This window comes from Rhinatrema bivittatum, chromosome 12 (assembly GCF_901001135.1).
Source record: "Rhinatrema bivittatum chromosome 12, aRhiBiv1.1, whole genome shotgun sequence".
Lineage (NCBI taxonomy): Eukaryota > Metazoa > Chordata > Amphibia > Gymnophiona > Rhinatrematidae > Rhinatrema > Rhinatrema bivittatum.
Genome location: NC_042626.1, coordinates 4,663,575 through 4,686,837, shown reverse-complemented (window position 1 = coordinate 4,686,837; position 23,263 = coordinate 4,663,575). Strand labels below are relative to the sequence as shown.

General features: G+C 47.5%; 1 protein-coding gene across 3 annotated transcripts; it reads left to right on the top strand.

Annotated features, from left to right (window-relative positions):
• Positions 1-6,216: 6,216 nt before the first annotated feature.
• Positions 6,217-22,487, top strand: LOC115074341 (ras-related protein Rab-7b-like). Of its 3 annotated transcripts, none has more exons than XM_029573692.1 (6): positions 6,217-6,666; positions 13,791-13,852; positions 14,066-14,192; positions 15,083-15,298; positions 18,678-18,803; positions 20,304-20,512. In XM_029573692.1, the coding sequence occupies exons 2-6, from the start codon at positions 13,800-13,802 to the stop codon at positions 20,307-20,309; spliced, it is 528 nt and encodes a 175-aa protein (XP_029429552.1). In that variant the 5' UTR covers positions 6,217-6,666; positions 13,791-13,799; the 3' UTR covers positions 20,310-20,512. The 3 variants fall into 3 exon arrangements, with proteins under 3 accessions (XP_029429552.1, XP_029429551.1, XP_029429550.1); XM_029573691.1 differs by lacking the exon at positions 20,304-20,512 and adding an exon at positions 20,537-22,487 and having other exon boundaries at positions 6,224-6,510; XM_029573690.1 differs by lacking the exon at positions 20,304-20,512 and adding an exon at positions 20,537-22,487 and having other exon boundaries at positions 6,227-6,666.
• Positions 22,488-23,263: the final 776 nt, after the last annotated feature.

The following is a 23,263-nucleotide window of genomic DNA, read 5'->3' as shown; positions in this document are numbered from 1 at the left end:
TCCCTTACATTCATGGCATTCATGGAAGCAGTGCAGTGCGGGCCCTGGATATCTGCACGCTGGATGCATTCGGAGGGGACCCTCTAATGCCAATGGGAGCAGCCAGGTATTTACCGCACAATGTAAAATCCTCGGCGCTGCACAATAAAGAACAGAACATAATATCAAAACATGCGGGGTGCAGCATCGGCCCTGTCGGTCATGTCACAAAGCCCATAGTGTGTGCCTCGCAGCAGCAGCAGCAGCAGCACGCCGACTGTGCAGCACTACACTCCCCCCCCCCCCCCCCCCCGAAGTGGTGTGCACTAAATAAATAGATAAATGATGCTCGAGGAGGAGGAGGAGGAGGGGCTGCAGGCACCTTTGGCCATTCGCCTCCTGGCTCCAGCACAGCGGCTCTGTTCCTTGACGGCAGTGGCTCGGGTACAGTTCACCTCTAGACCTCGCACTTTCAGGAGTTTGTTGCCCCCCAAATCTTGGCATTCTAGGCGACCGCCTCGTTTGCCCAAGGGAAGCCCCAGCCCCTGGAGGGGGGTCAGTGAGTGTCCACAGCCAGGTGTCCAGCGGTGTTTCACTCCACCCCATGCAGAGGACCTCCTCAGTCCTCACACCACAACCCTCCCAAATAAATGAATGCGGAGCAGAAGCCGTCACTGGCAGCTGAAGCGTAACCTTATCCAATGTGCAGAGGGTAGGAGTGACCCCAACTTTCAAGCTCCTTCTCAGCCAAAACCTAACAGTAAGAGCTGAGGAGGAAACTCATGACAGAGGGAAATGTGGCAGAAAGTTCTCTGGTTTCGGTGTCCAGGGAGACTTTCGCAAGCAGCCCAGCACTTCAGAAAAGCAGAAGTTTGTCCGTTTGCTGTGCTTCACCCAACCCTGCTGATTCAGTTTCCCTCAAAGATGAAGAAATGAGAGGCAGTGATGAGAAAAGGAGCTTCCCTGCCATCCCTGGCCCACATCCCTCCCCTTCCTCACCGTTCAGCTCCCATCTCCCATCCCCACCTCCAACGCTCCCTCACCCCTCACCTTCCTTCAGGTTACTTTCATTTCCCTCCTTCCCCACTCCGCAGCTTCCATCTCTCCCTCCCATCTCTTATTCCCACTGCTGCTGTAAATGAACCCAGAAGGCCACTGAGCCACTCAGAGCAATGAAGAAGCGCAGCCAAACAGTAAAGCCTGTAAAACATAGCTCTAGGCTCGTTTTAGAAGTTACCCCAATCCTGCTGTAAGGCTCCCAGGCACTGACTTCAGGATAGGCCTCACTGTAACCCCCATCACCAGCACATGACAGATCAGCCATCTGACTCCCACCAAAAGTGGCAGCTGTCAGCAAGACATGAAAAACAGCAAACAAGGCTTCGTGGCCAGAGCTGGCAGGATGAGGCACTCCCTTTTGTGGATTTTCAGGTTTCTCTGTTTACAAGCACGTGCTTAGCAAAGGAAAAACAAATTCACAAGGCAGTAAAGCTTCTGCCACATGGTCTGTGTGCCTTTATCCTGCCCTGCAGCACCCCCTGCTATTCCAGTACTGAGACCCTCACACACAGCTCTGCCAATGCACCTCACTCCTGCCCTGCAGCACCCCCTGCTATTCCAGTACTGAGACCCTCACACACAGCTCTGCCAATGCTCCTCACTCCTGCCCTGCAGGACCTCCTGCTATTCCAGTACTGAGACCCTCGCACACAGCTCTGCCCATGCACCTCACTCCTGCCCTGCAGCACTTCCTGCTATTCCAGTACTGAGACCCTCACACACAGCTCTGCCAATGCACCTCACTCCTGCCCTGCAGCACCTGCTGCTATTCCAGTACTGAGACCCCCATACACAACTCTGCCAATGCACCTCACTCCTGCCCTGCAGCACCCCCTGCTATTCCAGTACTGAGACCCTCACACACAGCTCTGCCAATGCACCTCACTCCTGCCCTGCAGCACCTGCTGCTATTCCAGTACTGAGACCCCCATACACAACTCTGCCAATGCACCTCACTCCTGCCCTGCAACACCCCCTGCTATTCCAGTACTGAGACCCTCACACACAGCTCTGCCAATGCACCTCACTCCTGCCCTGCAGCACCCCCTGCTATTCCAGTACTGAGACCCTCACACACAGCTCTGCCCATGCACCTCACTCCTGCCCTGCAGCACTTCCTGCTATTCCAGTACTGAGACCCTCACACACAGCTCTGCCAATGCACCTCACTCCTGCCCTGCAGCACCTGCTGCTATTCCAGTACTGAGACCCCCATACACAACTCTGCCAATGCACCTCACTCCTGCCCTGCAACACCCCCTGCTATTCCAGTACTGAGACCCTCACACACAGCTCTGCCAATGCACCTCACTCCTGCCCTGCAGCACCTGCTGCTATTCCAGTACTGAGACCCCCATACACAACTCTGCCAATGCACCTCACTCCTGCCCTGCAACACCCCCTGCTATTCCAGTACTGAGACCCTCACACACAGCTCTGCCAATGCACCTCACTCCTGCCCTGCAGCACCCCCTGCTATTCCAGTACTGAGACCCTCACACACAGCTCTGCCAATGCACCTCACTCCTGCCCTGCAGCACCTGCTGCTATTCCAGTACTGAGACCCCCATACACAACTCTGCCAATGCACCTCACTCCTGCCCTGCAACACCCCCTGCTATTCCAGTACTGAGAACCTCACACACAGCTCTGCCAATGCACCTTACTCCTTCCCTGCAGCACTCTTTGCGATTCCTGATGATATATGGTTCCCACTTTTAGGGCTCCTAACATTAAATGATTTTTGTCCCCAAAGTAACATAGCTGCAAAATTCCTTCCTAAGGGCCCTTATATCCTTTGGACTCGGCCCTGGAGCACGATGAGCTCTAGTAATAATGAGACTTCCTGTGACTGGAGTGAGTTGCAGCAAGCTAGGCAACCAGCCTGAAAATAATTCTGTTGGATTAGACACCTGTGCATCTTCTGGCAACTCAATAAACCTGAGATTATTGTAATGGCTCCATAAAAAATGTATGAGACTGCTTGAATTTTCAAGTGAGTTCCCATCTCTTCTACCTTCTCACCCATGTCATCCACCTGTTGCTTGTTTCTTTTCCACTGGACACAAGTTGAGCTTCCTTGTTGACTATTGTTGTCAGGCCGGTGTCCATGCTAGTGCAGGGATAAATCCAGCATCCATGCTAGTGCAGGGATAAATCCAGCATCCATGCTAGAGCAGGGAAAAATCCAGCGTCCATGCTAGTGCAAGGATAAATCCAGCGTCCATGCTAGTGCAAGGATAAATCCAGCATCCATGCTAGTGCAGGGATAAATCCAGCGTCCATGCTAGTGCAAGGATAAATCCAGCGTCCATGCTAGTGCAGGGATAAATCCAGCGTCCATGCTAGTGCAAGGATAAATCCAGCATCCATGCTAGTGCAGGGATAAATCCAGCGTCCATGCTAGTGCAAGGATAAATCCAGCATCCATGCTAGTGCAGGGATAAATCCAGCGTCCATGCTAGTGCAGGGATAAATCCAGCATCCATGCTAGTGCAAGGATAAATCCAGCATCCATGCTAGTGCAAGGATAAATTCAGCGTCCATGCTAGTGCAAGGATAAATCCAGCGTCCATGCTAGTGCAGGGATAAATCCAGCATCCATGCTAGTGCAGGAATAAATCCTGCAGCAGTCCTGGCCTGGCCTGGCCAAAATCTTTTCTGCAGGAAGTGCAGCATAGGAAATCTCAGTGTCCTGGACCTGCACCTTTATTCACTAGTTTTGGTTTTGCCAGATTGTTCAGAACACATGGCCGGCAATGAATTATTTGCACCATCTTTAAGAGCAATTTTTGCCATTACTGGAAGTGAAGTAAGAAGATTAAGAGGCAAATATCTGAAGAGCTCCCACTTTCCTTCTTCCTAAGGCTGCATCACGTGACCCCCATCCCAGACTGACCTCTCGCTCAGGCTAGCGCACAGGTTAACCTGTGGATGGAGATGCGTTTTGGACGGCCATCCATAGCCCCTGATGCAATAAGGGGATTAGTGCATTGAAAACGCGCATCCAAACCAGTGCATGCTAATAGCGCTTATCACATGTAAATGCCATGTTGATGAGGCTATTAGTTAGTACCCCCTTATGTGAAAAATAAATGAGCGCTGATGCGCACATTTTAACCCTCAAAAATTAACACCAGCCCTGGAGCTGGCATTAAGTCTAGAGGAGCCCCAAAAGTTTAACTGAAGAGCAGAAAATACTACTTTTCTAAGGAACCACAGAAAGCAGCAACGTGAAAAAATGTTTTAAAAAAAGTCTTGAAGGCAGCCAGGTTAGGAAAATGGATGTTCAATTTACGAGCGTCCATTTTCCTCACCCGCGCTTTGCCACGTCTCCCGGGTGCCCGATGCGAGGAGGCACTAGGGACGCACAATTTCCCCTAGCGCCTCCTTTTTACGCAGCGGATCATTTGTCTACTACATCGCGTGCCGGGAGAGGTGGACGGGCGCGCGTTAGGAAAGGGAGCCCTCGAGCGTCCATTTTTCCCACACGAATATTGCATCGGCCTGTTTGAGGTTGGCCAAAGCACATTTTAACAGAGCAACACAGTAAATGACTGCAGATAAAGACCAAAATCATCCAGCAAGCTGTTCAGGGTTGTAACTGAGCGTAAGGAAGCCCCATTTGAGCAGGCTATAGCCCAGTGGTTCCCAACCCTGTCCTGGGGACCCTCCAGCCAGGATATCCACAATGAATATGCATGAGAGAAAATTTGCATTGCATTGCCTCCATAACATGCAAATTTTCTCTCATGCATATTCATTGTGGATATCCTGGCTGGGGGGTCCCCAGGACAGGGTTGGGACCACTGTGATAGCCAGATTCTCTTCCCCCTCCCCCTTCCCTGCCATTCTTGCTTGAGGTGCAGCCTGCAAGCTTCTCCTTCTCTCTACTCCTTCAGGGGTGTCCACTCTTTCAAATCTTGAGGTCAACCAAAAAAAGACAAACCTTTCCTTCTTAGCCCTCTGCACTATTGAGGTGAACCCTGAGGCACTTCAGTGACCACCGTTCTGTCCTCAGAGTGAGCTCCGTTTACTACTTGCGATGTCCATCTGTCCCATTCTTGAGCCTCCTAGGTAGGGACAGCATGAAAAGCTTTGCTGAAATCCCAGTAACTCCCATCCAGCGCCTGCCCTTTTGCCCTGCCAGGGTCACTACATGCGAGATTTTGCTTCCGCTGCTTAAGAACCAGGGCTGGATTTAGGCACAGGCAACCTACGAATCTGCCTTGTCAGTGCCCAAAAATGGGGACTCCCTGTACTGTTGTCTGATTTCTGGGAGCCAAATCTCCCCCGCCCCAGGCTTTGTCTATGGACCCCTAATCCTCAGTCTGGCCCTGTTAAGAGCTAAGTATCTAATAACTGTTTATCATAGATTAGCAAAATCTCTGGTCTTATTATCACAGGGGAACAGATGTTAGCAAGTGATCAGTGTGTGCCCTGCTCTTTCCTTGGGCAAGCTTTGCTGTATACGGTTAAGGGAGAAGTGCCTTTTCCTGAGGCTGGGATTCTTAACAGTATTGGATGAGGTTCTGGAGAATTACAGGCAGAGTTTCTGAAGTTATGAATTTTCAGCAAAATCTTTAATGGAATCCAGGTGGGGAGCAGAGAGGGAGAGGCTCTCGCAGATATCCCTGTGCAATTCTCCCCGAGAAGATAAAGGAGCAGGAATGAGAGAGAGCAGCCGGGGAGAGGGAAGCTGTCATGTTTTACAGGAAGTGTGAAGGAGAATAAATAGTTTGTAGATGAGTATAAGGAAGAGCTATCTCAGGGCTTCTCCTAAGCCTCTTGCTTTCTCATTAAAGCCTGAATTGTCCTGGGTCCTGGTGCAGTGAAACAGCTGGTAATGATGTCATCGCTGGACTGCCACTGGTAATCCCTCCTACTCCCAGCAAAGGAAAAACAGTGTCAGACAGAGCGGCAAGAGAAGACCGAGCGAGAAAGACGCACACACACAGGGAGAGGGAAAGACGCACACACACACACACACACACACACACACACACACAGGGAAAGACACATAAGGAGAGGGAAAGACACACACACACACACACACACACACAGGGAGAGGGAAAGACACACACACACACACACACACAGGGAGAGGGAAAGACGCACACACACACACACATACACACAGGGAGAGGGAAAGACACACACACACACACACAGGGAGAGGGAAAGACACACACACACACACACAGGGAGAGGGAAAGACGCACACACACACACACAGGGAGAGGGAAAGACACACACACACACAGGGAGAGGGAAAGACACATACATACAAGTGGGGCGTGGGAGAAGGAGAACCAGAGAGTGAGATACACACAGGGAGGAGGAGGGACAGAAAGACACGGGGCGAGGGAGATACAGAAGAGAGAGGGAAATAGAAAAAGGCGGAAACAGGAAGAAAAAAACTCCAGACCGAGAGAAGGAGACAGACACAAAGAAACCATCCGAAGGAGCAAAGTAAGAGGAAGAAACTCCCCAGAAGAATGTGGGTGGTTTGGTTCTTTGCTTTAAGGTCTTGACTTTGAGGAGACTCCAGCTGGACAGGACGGAGAAGGCAGCCAGCATGAGCAGGGAGGGCTCGCTTCTGCAGGGGGCAAACTGTGGCCTCAGCCTGTGAGTAACCTGCCTCTCCTATCTACACCGTTTAGCATTCTGCACAGAACAGGACATGTTGCTTGCTTCAGAAGTTTCAATACCTCCACTTTAGGAAGTGAATTGATTCATTTGTTTTTGGAAGCTTTTACTTGATTTCCGTATTCCTTTTGGTTTTATCTGCTGCTTGTCTTGTATGATGAGTCAGTATTATGCTGAACTGTTGTACTTTTTGTAGCTGTTCCACCTCCCCTAGAGGGCCTTGTTGTCATTTGATGAGTAATAAGCTCTCATAAATAAATAAGCAAACAAACAGGGGAAGGCTGTAACTGTAATATTAAATGCATTTCCCCACACATGCAAACACACACACACACACAAATGCTAGTTTTTCATAACGCATGAACATTGTCTAAAAATACCATCTTGGAAGCCCAGACAAAATGTATTTCATGCATTAAAAAAAAGTGGAAGGAATATCAAATGACTGCCAGCATAGTTTAATGGTGAAGTAAAAGAGGCAGTTAAAGTCAAGAGTATCTTTCACAAAATGAAAAACAGACCCAAAGAAAAATAGGCAAGAGCATAAGCATTGGCAAGATAGATGTAAAACATTAGTAAGACAGAATTTGAAAAGAAGCTTGCCAGAGAGGCAAAAACTAATAATAACAATGTTTTCAAATGCATTTGAAGGAAAAAGCCTGTGAGGGAGTCAGTTGGATCTCTAGATACCTGAAGGGTAAAAGGGGTGCTTAGGAAGGACATGGAAATAGCTGAAAACTGAATTAATTATTTGCCTCGGTCTTTACTGGGAAGGATGTTGAGAGTATACCTACACTAGAAACATTCTTTAATAGTGATAATCCTGAGCAACTAAAACAAATCTCTGTGAAAATGGAGGATGTAATAGTTCAAATTGACAAACTGAAGAGTAACAAGTCACCAGGACCGGATGGCATCCACTCCAAAGAACTCAAATATGAAATTGCAAACTTGTTGCTAGTAATTTGTAACCTGTCATTTAAAACAGTCACAATACCTGAAGACTGGAAATTGGCCAATATGCAGGGATCTTCATTTTCAGTTTGTATTTTATTTTTCCTGGGAATTTATCAATTCCACAGACACAGGAGAAAACAGCAGAAATAATGACTTGCTATTTTTCCAGATAAATATCTTTTTTTGTTCTTTTTGTAATAAACACTGATAAATTCCCAGGAGAAATAAAATGTAAACTGAAAACAAAGGTCCCTAGCAATACGACACCAATTTTTAAAAAGGGTTCCAAGGGTGATCCAGAAAAGTATAGACTGGTGAGTCTGACATCGATGCCAAGCAAAATGATAGAAGGCATTCTTAAAAACAAAATCACTGGCCACATAGAGCGGCCTGGCTCAATGGGGAAGCGTCAACGTGGTTTCAGGAAAGGGAAGTCTTGCCTGATCAATCTTTCAGATTTTTTTAAGGTGTAAATAAAGGCGCGCAGGTGGGTACTGCATTTTTGGATTTTGAGAAGGCATTTGCCAAGGTTGCCCACGAGAGATTCCTGAGGAAATTGCAAAGCCGTGGGCTAGGAGTCAGTGTCCTCTGGTGAATGTGTAACAGAGAGTGGGACTAAATGATCAGTTTTCCAGCTGGAGAAAGATCATTGGTGGAATGTCCCAGGGATCGGTATTGGGATTTGTGCTGTTTACCAGATTCATAAATGATCTGAACAGGGCGGTAGTTACTGCCTTTATCGGGACACATGGGGGAGACCTGCAAGGAGCGGCAGTTACCACCATAAGCCACTTACGGTCAGACTGGATGGCCCATTTGGTCTTTATCTGCTATCACTGCTATGTTACTATGACCTGGAAAAGGAACGACCAGTAAGGAGATCAAATTTGCAGATGACACAAAATTATTCAACACTGTTAAAACAGCAGGGGATGTGAGGAGCTGCAGGAGGAACCTTGGGAGTGGGGCGACTGAATGACAAATGAAATTTAATGTGGAAAAGTGCAACGTGATGCACATAAGGGAAAAATCACCCCAACGACAGGTTTTTAATGCTGGGTTTTGTTTCGGGAGTCAGTACCCAGGAATAATGCATTAAGATCCTTGGCTCAGTGCACAGCAGCAGTCAAAAAAAGCAAATAGGTTATTAGGAATGATCTAAGAAGGAATGGAGAATAAAATAGAAAGATCACAGAGTGACTGCACCTTGAGTGTTGTGTGCTGTTCCAGTTGTCCCATCTCAAAGAAGACAGAGCAGACCTGGAAAAGGGGCAGAGAAGGACAACAGTAGGGATAAAGTAGAGGAATAGTTTAGTATTAGAGCAGTGGGGCTGTGAAGCAAGGAAACCAGAGTTCAAATCCCACTGCTGCTCCTTGTACCCCTCAGTGCCTCAGAGGTACAAACTCTCTGGGCACAGGGAAATCCCTCCAGTACCTGAATGTGCCTGAAAGGTGGAATATAAATCAGTAATAAAGGGGATGGAGCGGCTGTCCTATGATGGGAGGCTGTGCGGCTCGGAAAAGAGACGGCTGAGGTTTATAAAATCAGGAGTGGGGTGGGACGGTTCTTTACCCTGTCAAATAATACTTCAACAAGGGGAAACTCCATGAAACGAAAATCAGCAGATTTAACATAAATCATAGGAGGTACTATCAAGCCGTGGACTCTGTTGCCAGAGGACTAGGGGCAGATTGCAGGAAAATATCGGCCATGGGGATTTTTTCAAAACTGGTCCACAGGATATCTGACGCCCTCATGCACTTCCCCTGCAGCACATGGATCTTCTGTCCGCGGCAGGATGGGGTATCTGACGCCCTCATGCACTTCCCCTGCAGCACATGGGTCTTCCAGCCGCGGCAGGATGGGGTATCTGACGCCCTCATGCACTTCCCCTGCAGCACATGGATCTTCCGGCCGCGGCAGGATGGGGTATCTGACGCCCTCATGCACTTCCCCTGCAGCACATGGATCTTCCGGCCGCGGCAGGATGGGGTATCTGACGCCCTCATGCACTTCCCCTGCAGCCTGCCTCCATTCCCTCCGAGGCCGCTCCGAAATCGGAGCGGCCTCGGAGGGAACTCTCTTTCACCCTCCCCTCACCTTCCCCTCCCTTCCTCTACCTAACCCACCCCCCCGGCACTATCTAACCCCCCCCCCTACCTTTATCCATGGATTTACGCCTCCCGGAGGGAGACGTAAATCCGCGCGCGCCAGCAGCCCGCTGGCGCGCCGAGACCCGACTCGGGGACGGTTCCGGAGGGCGCGGCCACGCCCCCGAAACGCCACGCCCTGCCCCCAAAATGCCGCGACGTTCGGCCCCACCCCCGACACGCCCCGACACGCCCCCTTCCAAAAACCCCGGGACCTACGCGCGTCCCGGGGTTCTGCGCGCGCCGGCGGCCTATGGAAAATAGGCGCGCCGGCATGCAAGGCCCTGCTCGCGTAAATCCGGGCGGATTTACGCGAGCAGGGCTTTTAAAATCCGTCCGACTGCTTTTTCTAGGACCTTAGTGATGAAAGGCAGGTTGGATGTTGGTCAGTAATTGTCCCAATCCTTGATTCTGCCAGTTTTATTTTTTAGGATTGGTTTAATCACAGCTTGTTTTGCCCTTTCGGGGAGCAAACCTTCTGCTAGCGAGTGGTTTATTATGGTTGTGAATAATCGGCGTTATTACACTGTTTACTGTTTTCAGTGCACTTGCAGGGATAGGGTCCAGTGGGTGGGTAGCAGGCTTCATTTTAGAGATGATTTGGTTTATTTCGAGTTTAGATACTGGGTCGAATGAGCTCCTTTTTACTTGTCCAGGTTTTTCCTCAGGTTCTTTGGTTGCTGAGTGGGTAGAGATTTGTGATTTTAGAGCATTGATTTTTTGTTTTAACTGCGAGGTAGCTTATTCGTTAGGTGAGTTTTAGAAAAGTTGTGGTTGTTTGATGTGCAGGAGGATGGGTTCTTGATTAGGTTTTTGACTGTTTCAAAGAGTAATTTGGAGTTAAATTTAACACCATGAAGTTGTTTAGCGTAGTAGTCATTTTTTTCTTTGTTGATTTGTTCTCGGTATTTTGTTAATAGGGTTTGTATTTTCTAGGGATTCGTAGATTGGCATTTTCTCCATTGCTTTTCAGATTTCCTCAGGGTCTATTTAGTGTGCCTTAGTTCTTCACTGTTCCAAGGTTTTTTTTGTTTAGTTGTGTTTCCTTTATTTTGGAACATTTTTATCTGGATTGGGCATAGGGTATCTGCTATTTCATTGATAATTTTATCCCAGGAGTCAAAAGATGAGGTGGTATTATCAAGATCAAACTCAATTATTTGTGTTTAATATTTTCTTCAAGAGTTAAGAACATAAGAACATAAGAAATTGCCATGCTGGGTCAGACCAAGGGTCCATCAAGCCCAGCATCCTGTTTCCAACAGAGGCCAAACCAGGCCACAAGAACCTGGCAATTACCCAAACACCAAGAAGACCCATGCTACTGATGCAATTAATTCTATAACATATACCAATACAAGGGATGCTTGTGTCCTGGTATTACTTATGTACGGTGGCTATTGTTCAAGGACAGACAATTTTATGGGTGTCCTTCTTTTTAGCCCCGTCTATTAATCTTTATTATCCAAAATTCAATGTAGATTTTCTATTTTGTCTTTTACTTTTTTATCTAAAAAGATCCCCTTATCTCCCCGTTTTATGAGGCGACCCGCTACTTGTTTGTCAATACTTATCAGGACATCCGTCTCAATTGCTTCTCGCAGGCAGACGCGATCCCCGCGAGAAGCAATTGAGACGGATGTCCTGATAAGTATTGACAAACAAGTAGCGGGTCGCCTCATAAAACGGGGAGATAAGGGGATCTTTTTAGATAAAAAAGTAAAAGACAAAATAGAAAATCTACATTGAATTTTGGATAATAAAGATTAATAGACGGGGCTAAAAAGAAGGACACCCATAAAATTGTCTGTCCTTGAACAATAGCCACCGTACATAAGTAATACCAGGACACAAGCATCCCTTGTATTGGTATATGTTATAGAATTATTATTGAAGGGAAGAGGTTGGTTGATGAACTGATGCAATTAATAGCAGTGGCTATTCTCTAAGTAAAATTGATTAATAGCCGTTAATGGACTTCTCCTCCAAGAACTTATCCAAACCTTTTTTGAACCCAGCTACACTAACTGCACTAACCACATCCTCTGGCAGCAAATTCCAGAGCTTTATTGTGCGTTGAGTGAAAAAGAATTTTCTCCGATTAGTCTTAAATGTGCTACTTGCTAACTTCATGGAATGCCCCCTAGTCCAGGCCTTTCTTTTAACCAACTGGCAATCCACAAAAGGACATTACCTCCTATCCCTTGAATTTTTAGTTTTCTTAGAATCCTCTCATGAGGGACTTTGTTGAATGCCTTCTGAAAATCCAAATACACCACATCTATCGGTTCACCTTTGTCCACATGTTTATTAATCCCTTCAGAAAAATGTAGGAGATTTGTGGCCCATCAAACCATGTTTATATACATGTTTTGTGATTTTATTCCTTATAACAGTTTCTACGATTTTTCCCAGCACTGAAGTCAGGCTCACCAGTCTATAGTTTGCTGGATCCTTTTTTAAATATTGGGGTTACATTGGCCATCTTCCAGCCTTCAGGTACAATGGATGATTTTAATGATATGTTACAAATATTTACTAATAGGTCTGAATTTTCTTTTTCTAGTTCTTTCAGAACCCTGCGGTGTATACCATCCAGTCCAGGTGATTTACTGTTCTTCATTTTGTCAACCAGGCCTACCACATCTTCCAGGTTCACCGTGATTTGGTTCAGTCCATCTCTATCATTACCCTTTAAAACCTTCTCCAGTACGGGTATCTCCCCAACATCCTCTTCAGTAAACACTGAAGCAAAGAAATAATTTAATCTTTCCACAATGGCCTTATCTTCTCTAAGTGCCCCTTTAACTCCATGATCACCCAACGGTCCAACCGACTCCCTTGCAGGTTTTCTGCTTCGAAGATATTTTTTAAAGTTTTTGTGAGTTTTTGCCTCTATGGCCAACTTCTTTTCAAATTCTCTTAGCCTGTCTTATCAATGTCTTAGATTTAACTTGCCAACTCTTATGCATTATCCTATTTTCTTCTGGTTGAGAGTTGAGGGGTGGTGGATAGGTGCGTGAGGTGATGGGTTAGGGGGTTCTAGGTGAGAGAGGTGGTGAGTCAGGAGATGGTGGGTGTGTGAGGTTGAGAGTCAAGGGGTGGTGGATAGGTGCGTGAGGTGATGGGTTAGGGGGTTCTAGGTGAGAGAGGTGGTGAGTCAGGAGATGGTGGGTGTGTGAGGTTGAGAGTCGAGGGGTGGTGGATAGGTGCGTGAGGTGATGGGTTAGGGGGTTCTAGGTGAGAGAGGTGGTGAGTCAGGAGATGGTGGTGAGTGAGTGAGGTTGAGAGTTGAGGGGTGGTGGATAGGTGCGTGAGGTGATCAGTTAGGGGTTCTAGGTGAGAGAGGTGGTGAGTCAGGAGATGGTGGGTGAGTGAGGTTGAGAGTCGAGGGGTGGTGGATAGGTGCGTGAGGTGATGGGTTAGGGGGTTCTAGGTGAGAGAGGTGGTGAGTCAGGAGATGGTGGATAGGTGGGAGAGGTGGTGAGTCAGGAGATGGTGATGAGTGAGTGAGGTTGAGAGTCGAGGGGTGGTGGATAGATGAGAGAGGTGGTGAGTCAGGAGATGGTGGTGGGTGAGTGAGGTTGAGAATCGAGGGGTGGTGGATAGGTGGGTTAGGTGATGGGTTAGGGGGTTCTAGGTGAGAGAGGTGGTGAGTCAGGAGATGGTGGATAGGTGGGAGAGGTGGTGAGTCAGGAGATGGTGATGAGTGAGTGAGGTTGAGAGTCGAGGGGTGGTGGATAGATGAGAGAGGTGGTGAGTCAGGAGATGGTGGTGGGTGAGTGAGGTTGAGAATCGAGGGGTGGTGGATAGGTGGGTTAGGTGATGGGTTAGGGGGTTCTAGGTGGGAGAGGTGGTGAGTCAGGAGATGGTAGAGAGGTGGGAGAGGTGGTGAGTTGGCGGTGGGGCAGGAGTAAGTGAGTGAGCAGATAGTGAGTGCTGGGTTCACCACTGTACATTCTCTCAGCATTTTTTCTCCTTTTCTTCCCCTCTAGTTTCTCTTCATGAATTCTAATAAGAAAGTGGACTTGAAGATTATTATTCTGGGCTCACTGGGGTAAGAAACTCCCTGTGCAAACTTTGCTGCCGACTTTTTCTCCAAGGCCTGTAATCTTTAGGCTTCCAAGGTGCAGCTTTCAGGATGCATTCACTGCTCCTACAGAAACTTGTTATCAAACAAGCAGATAAGGTAGATTGAGGCTGTAGTCCCTCAGCCCAAACACCAAAGCTTCAGGATGCAAGAAATGATTGCTTTGTTTCTTTTCACAAGGGTAGGGAAAACCTCACTTCTGCAGCAGTATGTGAATAAGAGGTTTTATGAGGATTATCGGACCACCCTTGGAGCCAGCGTCCTTACAAAGGTCATCAATATTGACAACACCAGCATAAAACTCCAGGTAAGCTCTTGAGTCACACCTGGGAAGTGGGAGGAGCTTCAGGACTCTTGGTGACATCAGATAGAGTCTCATTCTAGCTCCCAAGGGTCAGGTAGGCCTAGCTATAAAACGCAGTAACATAAAACCACCATAATTAGCACAAATGAGCAATATCGAGACTGAATGAGCGCAGAGACAAAATTTCCCTCACAATCCATAAATGCCATAACTCCACAGTGGCAGTGGGATGGGGCAGTGTGTGAGGGAAGCTTGCACTGCTTCTGCTGTCGCTGCAGTGCGATGGGGCAGTGTGTGAGGGAAGCGTGCACTGCTTCTGCTGTCCCTGCATTGCAATGGGGCAGTGTGTGAGGGAAGCTTGCACTGCTTCTGCTGTGCCTGCAGTGTGATGGGGCAGTGTGTGAGGGAAGCTTGCACTGCTTCTGCTGTGCCTGCAGTGCGATGGGGCAGTGTGTGAGGGAAGCTTGCACTGCTTCTGCTGTCCCTGCATTGCAATGGGGCAGTGTGTGAGGGAAGCTTGCACTGCTTCTGCTGTGCCTGCAGTGTGATGGGGCAGTGTGTGAGGGAAGCTTGCACTGCTTCTGCTGTGCCTGCAGTGTGATGGGGCAGTGTGTGAGGGAAGCTTGCACTGCTTCTGCTGTGCCTGCAGTGCGATGGGGCAGTGTGTGAGGGAAGCGTGCACTGCTTCTGCTGTGCGGATGGGGCAGTGTGTGAGGGAAGCGAGCACTTATCCCCAGTTCTGCCTGGGGACTGAAGTCTCGTGCTCTGCCTGAAGGTTTGAGACATTTTGCTAGAAGTAAGAACAAACCTGATTAATACAAAATTTAGGGAGAGGTGTAGCAGGAAGGGATGGGGGGTTTCTGTCTAATGGTGTGATCTTCCCTCTCTCCCAGATCTGGGACACAGGGGGTCAAGAGCGCTTCCGCTCAGTAGTGTCCAGTTTCTACAAGGGCTCAGACGGCTGTATCCTGGCCTTCGATGTGACCGATCAGGAGTCCTTTGACTCTGTGGAGGACTGGAGGCAGGACTTTCTGCAAAGGATCCGTCCCTCAGTGGGCACCTTCCCCATGGTGATAATGGGGAATAAAGTGGATATCAGCGCCCGGCAGGTAATGAAGGTGGGCTCTGAGCAGGAGGCTTCCCTCACAGTGGCTGAATGGGGCTATGAATGAGGCTGTTAAAGCCTAAAAGGCTTTGATTGATTCATTTTTTTTTAATGTCTGTCCCGCACAATCCAGTGAGCCAGTCAGGTTACAGTTGTGCATACATAATATAAACCAAACCAATACAGACACATAAAACCTGCAAGACATCAACCGGAGCCCAAGCAAAGAAGTGAAAAGAACTGAGCAGGCAGCTGGGAAAATGTATAAATTATCAAATATTACTCGATGTTAGGGGACCAAGCAAGAAAACAGTAATCAAAGTCACATCAGGAAGATTTCGCTCTGCGGCCGTCAGTGGTTGGCGAGGTTTTTAGGCCTTTAATAGTGAGCTGACCCCTTGCTAAGGCCCTCATGGATCCAATGTAAGGGAAGTCAATGACGTGATCCCAGTACAGAAGCAAGGGAGTGGAGTGGAGGAGTAGCCTACGAGCCAGGAGACTAGGGGGTCAAGTCCCACTGTTGCCCCTTGTGACCTTGGGCGAGTCTCTTTACCCTCCATTGCCTCAGGTACAAACTGAGATTATTGCAAACTCTCTGGGGATAGGGAAATACCTACAAGACCTGAATGTAAGCTGCTTTCAAGCAGATATAAAAAATCTAAATAAATGCACGTGGATCCTTAAAATCCTTGCAGTCACATTTTGAATTGTCTACAAGGCTTTCAAAACCGTTTTAGATAATCCAGTGTAAAGTGAATTGCAATAATCCTTTAGAAATGGAAAGCAGGACCTAAGAAGGCGCATTTATTTATTTATTTGAGGTTCCTTATATACTGAGGCACGTTTGAAAAAAAACATCACCTCGGTTCACAATATAACATAACTTAGCAACCAGCTTTACAATATTAACATTAACAGGGAGAGGGTTAACAGGGGACAATACATGAATTATATACAGGAATAATATACAAATGTACATGTTAATTTTAACAAATGAGTTAAATAAGGCAGTGACGGTATTTGGGGGGAAAGTAATGGAGGGAGGGGAGGAGGAGGAGAATACCTACAGGGGTGGGGGGTAGGGAAGGAGGGGAGAGGTCGGGGATCGGTCAGGCGGTCAAGAAGTATCTTTGGTGAGAGATAGCATTAGCACTGGGAAGTTGGATGACAAATACTGGTGATGCAGGCTGAGCAGAGACTTGGCCAGGAGCAAACACTGGTAATGCAAGATTAAAAAACAGGAAACCTGCAAGGGAATCGTTTGGGCCGTTAGATGACCAGGGGGTAAGAGGGGAAGTGAGGAAGCCTAAGGCCATAGCAGAAAAACGAAATTAATTCTTTGGTCTTTAGTAAGGAGGGAACCACTGTTTGTAGATGCTGAAGAAACTGAAACAGGTCAGGTGAATCTGAAAGATAAACGGATAAACTAGAAACCAGTCACCAGGATCTGATGCTATGAAGGAGCTGAGATGCAATCTCTCCAGCCTGAGGACTGCAGGGAAGCCAATTTATCCCCAGGTTTCAAAAGACGACCCGAGCAGCCTCAGACCAGTGAGCCTCCCGTTAGTCCCAGCTAAAATGGTGCATGTTACTGCTTAGAACAAAACCACTGAACATATGGATAAAGATGGTTTAACGAGGAAGGCTGTGCCTTATTAATCTGTTACAAGTCAAGGTAATGTAGGTGGAGTTTCTCAGGAAACGAAAAAGTCCCAGGATGGGCGGAGACAGGACCCAGGGACGTGCATTTGTTTCCTCCGATTCAGCAGTGCGCGCGTGCACGCAAGAACAGGGCGCGCGAGCCTGTGGTTTTAATAATGAGATGCACACGTGCGCGCCGTTTCCCCCGTGTGCTTCCGGGTTGCACCTCCCTAACAGGTGATTGGTTAGAAGATAGGATGCAAAGCGCGGGGCCGTGTGGTCAGAGTGTCTCGGGGGTCTGTAGTGGGACCAGCCTTGTTTAACTTGCTCAGTAATGTCCTGGATACGGGAGCACCGAATGAGGTGATCAGAGTTGCAGATGATACTAAATTAGTCAAGGTAGTTAGCAATCTATGGGGAATTGCAGAAGGAGCAATCTGGGCAACTAAATGGCAGTTATAATTTAATTTAGACACTGCAAAGTGATGCACGCAGGGAAAAATATTCTCAGCTACAGGTAGGCAATGCTGGATTCTGTATTAGGAGTCAGCAGCCAGGAAAAGGACCTTGGAGTCCTTGTGGACAAAATGTTAAAATCCTCAGCTCGGTGTGCGGCAAACAGAATCATTAGGAAAGGACCTTGGAGAATAAATGTGAGGACGCCATAGAATATCCTGTTGCCTCTGTGTCAAGCCATGCTGCAGCCTCACCTTGAGTACTGTCTGCAATTCTGGTCGCCCCAGCTCAAGAAAGACGGAGCAGAACTAGAGTAAAAGGTGATAAAAATGAGAAAGGGGATGCAACAGCTCCCCTAGGAAGAAGGGCTAAAGAAGTTTTATTTAATCACTTTTATATTCTGTTCCTTCCAAATGAATTCCAGGGCCATTCAGCTTGGAGAAGAGACAAAGGAGAGGGAATATGATAGAGATTTATCATATCATGAGTGGGAAGGAACAGATACATAGAGAATGGTTATTTATTCTTTCAAACAGTACAAGAACTAGAACATTCTCCTTGAAATGAATGGCTGCAAACATAAAACAAATGGGTGAAAGTATTTTTTTCACTCAACACACAATTAAGCTGTGGAATTTGTTGCCAGAGGATGTGGTTAAAGCATCTAGCACAGCTGGGTTTAAAAAGGGTTTGGAAAAGTTCCTGGAAGAAAAGTCCATAAATATTTATTAGTTGGGTAGATTTGGAGAAAGCCACCACTTGTCCTCTCCCAGGGATAAGGGCTGCCTAACAAGAAATGTATGTATTTATTTAAAGTTTTTTTTTTATCTATGGGCATTCGTAGATACATCATGCCGGTTTACACAGAACAAAGTTAACAGAAACAAATAGAACAAGGGAATTTGTAACAAGGAATTAAGGCATTAAAGGTAATTTAATAACTAAATTGAACGCAATGAGCTGACCATTTGAAAACATTTAAATAGGACAGTGATAACAGTAAACGAGTTACATAAAACAAGTGTATTGACGATAAGTATTTAAGGAATGAAATGGATCTATTTGTTGGGATCTCCTGGATTCTTGTGACCCAGCCTAGCCATTGTTGGGGACTGCATTCTGGGTTCAATGACCCAGCATGGCCTTTGCATACTTTGGCTTCTGTCTTGGCTGTGCAGAGGGCAAACGAAAGAGGAGTTGGCAACTAGCCGGTCCCTTCTCATGCAACTTTATCCCCCCATGGTGTGATGAACACAGTTACCTGACAGTGTGCTTCCATCTCACAGGTGTCAAAGGACAAAGCTGCAGCCTGGTGCAAAGAAAGAGACCTTCCTTACTTTGAAGTCAGTGCTAAAAATGACGTGAATGTCCAGCAAGCCTTCGAAGCACTGGCAAGGAAAGCTCTTCAGCATGTGAGTATCTCCCTCTGCAACTATCCCGGCAAATCCCAGCCTGGCTCATACTGCAATGACACCAACGGCATAGGAAAATGTGGGAGACAGGCTCTGGAAGCCAAATTTAGGCCCTTAGGTAGGAAGCTGAAATCCAGACCCTCCAGGGTAGCATTCTCTGAAATGCTCCCTGTTCCACGCGCAGGTCACCAGAGGCAGGCAGAGCTCCAGAGTCTCAATGCGTGGATGAGACGATGGTGCAAGGAAGAGGGATTCAGTTTTGTAAGGAACTGGGGAACCTTTTGGGGAAGGGGGAGTCTCTTCCGAAAGGTTGGGCTCCACCTTAACCAGGGTGGAACCAGACTGCTGGCGCTAACCTTTAAAAAGGAGACAGAGCAGCTTTTAAACTAGACCTTGCAAGACTGGCAGATTGGGCATCCAAATGGCAGATGAAATGTAATGTGTACAAGTGCAAGGTGATGCATATAGGGAAAAATAATCCTTGCTATAGAACTTAACATCATGTCACTATCTTAGGACTTACCACCCAGGAAAGAGATCTAAGCTTCATAGTGGATAACACATTGAAATCGTCGGCTCAGTGTGCTGCAGCAGTCAAAAAAGCAAACAGAATGTTAGGAATTATTAGGAAGGGAATGGTGAATAAAACGGAAAATGTCATAATGCCTCTGTATCGCTCCATGGTGAGACCGCACCTTGAATACTGTGTACAATTCTGGTCGCCGCATCTCAAAAAAGATATAATTGAAATGGAGAAGGTACAGAGAAGGGCAACCAAAATGATAAAGGGGATGGAACAGCTCCCCTATGAGGAAAGACTAAAGAGGTTAGGGCTGTTCAGCTTGGAGAAGAGACGGCTGAGGGGGGATATGATAGAGGTGTTTAAAATCATGAGAGGTCTAGAACGGGTAGATGTGAATTGGTTATTTACTCTTTCGGATAGTAGAAAGACAAGGGGACACTCCATGAAGTTAGCAAGTAGCACATTTAAAACTAATCGGAGAAAGTTCTTTTTTACTCAACGCACAATTAAGCTCTGGAATTTGTTGCCAGAGGATGTGGTTAGTGCAGTTAGTGTAGCTGGGTTCAAAAAAGGTTTGGATAAGTTCTTGGAGGAGAAGTCCATTAATGGCTATTAATCAAGTTTACTTAGGGAATAGCCACTGCTATTAATTGCATCAGTAGCATGGGATCTTCTTAGTGTTTGGGTACTTGCCAGGTTCTTGTGGTCTGGATTGGCCACTGTTGGACACAGGATGCTGGGCTTGATGGACCCTTGGTCTGACCCGGTATGGCAGGTTCTTATGTTCTTATGACCTGCGTTTGGAAGGAATGTTACCCTCGTATCCCTTTGCAGGTTACTGACCCCTGAGTCTGGCTGTACCTGGGACTGCAAGGTACAGGGGGAATCGGTAGCAAATCTGATTACTTGCAGCCTCTTAGGTTTGTGCATCCTGCTCCTGGGTACCACTTATCACTGTCTTTTCTAATTTATTCCAGTGCTGAGAAAAATCCCCTTATAAAAGCCCTTCTTTCAGTCAAGGCAGCCCACTACAGAGAGATCAGAGGCTTCTGCTGAGAACGCGGGGCCGTGTGGGAATGGAGCAGCTCTCAGGCTCTGCTGCACTAATCTTTACACATCAAGCCCTGAGTCTGTCGAGGCAGGAGGAGGCAAAACCTAGCATGTGGGTCCCCAAGCATTTATCTGTCTGCTGGTGTCTTCTGTCTTCCAGTACCTGCAGTCCATCGAGAGCTACCTGACAGATTCTATTAAGCTGACGTCATTAGATCCCCCCAAGAAGAGATGCTGCTGAAAGCTGGGACAGACAATCGGACACGTGGCACACGGCCGGTCTCACTCACTCTGCCTGGCCTGACTCCACCCGTGGTCCCTGGTTTGAGGCTGCGACAAATCTTCTCTGCACTGAACCCAAGCCCTCACAGTCTGGGTTATGAGGTCTGAGTCCCGAAGATTGTTCCCTCACTGAGCAGCGAGAGTCCTGCCAGGGTGGAGGAGGGTGAAAGTGACTTCCAGCACTAAGAAACACCTGAAGGACACAGAGGCAAGGCTCCCAGGACCTCTGATCACACACACACACACACACACACACAGCTGAGGGCCTGCCAAAAGTGACTCCAGCGTGGCTCCTTAGCCATATAATGTCCATATTCCTGGCTCTGTCTCATGGAGGAGACAAACCAATGCTTGAGCAGCACCCGTGCACTAACACTAACAAACGTTCTCTAGCAAAAAATAAGTGTGCAAATGACAGAGATGAGAGTGCAAGACGAGACCCATTTGAATGTACAGCAATTTGAGGGCAATGCTCCTTTCCCTCAGGAATGCTGGTTTAGTGAGATTTCAGGGACCAGTTCTTCGCTATTCCACGTCAGGAGAATGAAGGGAGGGACCTGTTGGCCTTGCAGAGGATTCAGAAATCAGTCAGAGAGAATGACAAGAGAGGGATGTGTAACATGTTCAGCATAAGCCCAGACTGAGGAAGTCGCTGCCGCTGCTTTCTGTGCACTTACATCTCCCAGCTTTTAAATCTTTCCATGGCAAGTTTTCACCTAGAGATAATTTCTGTTTCCTCTTTCTGGGGACTTCCAAAGGACATTCCAACATGCTCTCAAACTCAGCAAGACCCTCGAATCCAGGCATTCAAAGAAAGAAAGACTCCACTTTCTTCAGAAGGCACCTCCATCCTGATCCTTCCACCATCCCAATTCTGCACCTCCATCCTGCTCCTTCCACCATCTTGATTCTGCATCTCCATCCTGCTCCTTCTATCATCCTGATCCTTCCACCATCCCGATTCTGCACCTCCATCCTGGTCCTTCCACCATCCCAATTCTGCACCTCCATCCTGCTCCTTCCACCATCTTGATTCTGCATCTCCATCCTGCTCCTTCTATCATCCTGATCCTTCCACCATCCCGATTCTGCACCTCCATCCTGGTCCTTCCACCATCCCAATTCTGCACCTCCATCCTGCTCCTTCCACCATCCTGATCCTTCCACCATCCCGATTCTGCATCTCCATCCTGGTCCTTCCACCATCCCAATTCTGCACCTCCATCCTGCTCCTTCCACCATCCTGATCCTCCCACCATCCCGATTCTGCACCTCCATCCTGGTCCTCCCACCATCCCGATTCTGCACCTCCATCCTGCTCCTTCCACCATCCCGATTCTGCACCTCCATCCTGCTCCTTCCACCATCCCGATTCTGCACCTCCATCCTGGTCCTTCCACCATCCCGATTCTGCACCTCCATCCTGATCCTCCCACCATCCCGATTCTGCACCTCCATCCTGATCCTCCCACCATCCCGATTCTGTACCTTCATCCTGCTCCTTCCAACATCCTGATTCTGCACCTCCATCCTGCTCCTTCCACCATCCCGATTCTGCACCTCCATCCTGGTCCTTCCTCTGCCCTGATTCTTCATCCATCTTAATTTTGCACCTTTCTTTCCTGAGGGAGGATTTGCTGCAGCCCTGGCTGTAAGATATAATCTCTGCTATTAAGGCCTTCGCCCAGCTGGAACTGGTACTGCTGGGCTACAGAGTACATAACACACCCAAATGGATACCACTTACAGGGCCTCAGCCACAGAGACTACAGTGTAATCTTACCGTAGGCCTGATTTACTTTCACATTGGCCCTGAATGCAACAAGTTTTCAATAAAGATTAAAACACAAATACAATCAAAATGTTTCTGATCTGAATACAGGCACGTTCTGCACTCTTTGAAGTCATAGTGTGGGATAAACACACCATCAGTCATGGCTCCCATCTCACTCAGGTCAACTCAAATGTGCTGATCCAGTTGTGGCTTTGCCCCTGTTCTGGTTAGCAAAGATGAGATCACTAGGACCATTATTGAGGAAAAGAAGGGATATTTATTTATTTATTTATTAGAGGCTTTTATATACCGACTTTCTTGATACAAATCAAATCAACTCGGTTTACATCAAACTAAGTAACTATAACCAACCAATCAACAAGAGACATATTAAACGGAACATAAAGTTACATTGTAACAAGGAAGCCTTAACTGGGAGTAGGAAGTAAAGAAATGGAGAACGAGGATAAAGAACTATATGCATGGGATGGAGGCAAGGAGCTTACCTCAAGGTAGCTTGCAAGCGTGATTTAGCATTAATTTATTTACATAGGTGATGGAACAGTTCTAAGTCAGGCTGTGGGGCTTGTAGTGGGGAAGGCTCGACAGAACAGCCATGTCTTTAGTTTCTTTTTAAAAGTTAGTAGACAGGTTTCCTGCCTGAGGTCCGGAGGCATGGCGTTCCAGATGGAGGGGCAAGCGATGGAGAATGTCCGGTCTCTGATGGGAGGATGGCTGATGATGTGACTTTGGGGAGGGTGGTGTAGAGGGTGTTTCTGCTTCGATGATTACAGCAGCTACATGACAGCTATCTCCATGGCCACCCGACAG

Excerpts from the sequence above, each read along its gene's own strand:
- LOC115074341 (XM_029573691.1), top strand. The coding sequence starts at position 13,800 with ATGAATTCTAATAAGAAAGTGGACTTGAAGATTATTATTCTGGGCTCA. Across the intron at positions 13,853-14,065 it reads ATTATTCTGGGCTCACTGGG|GGTAGGGAAAACCTCACTTC; the intron begins GTAAGAAACTCC and ends TCTTTTCACAAG. Across the intron at positions 14,193-15,082 it reads ACACCAGCATAAAACTCCAG|ATCTGGGACACAGGGGGTCA; the intron begins GTAAGCTCTTGA and ends CCTCTCTCCCAG.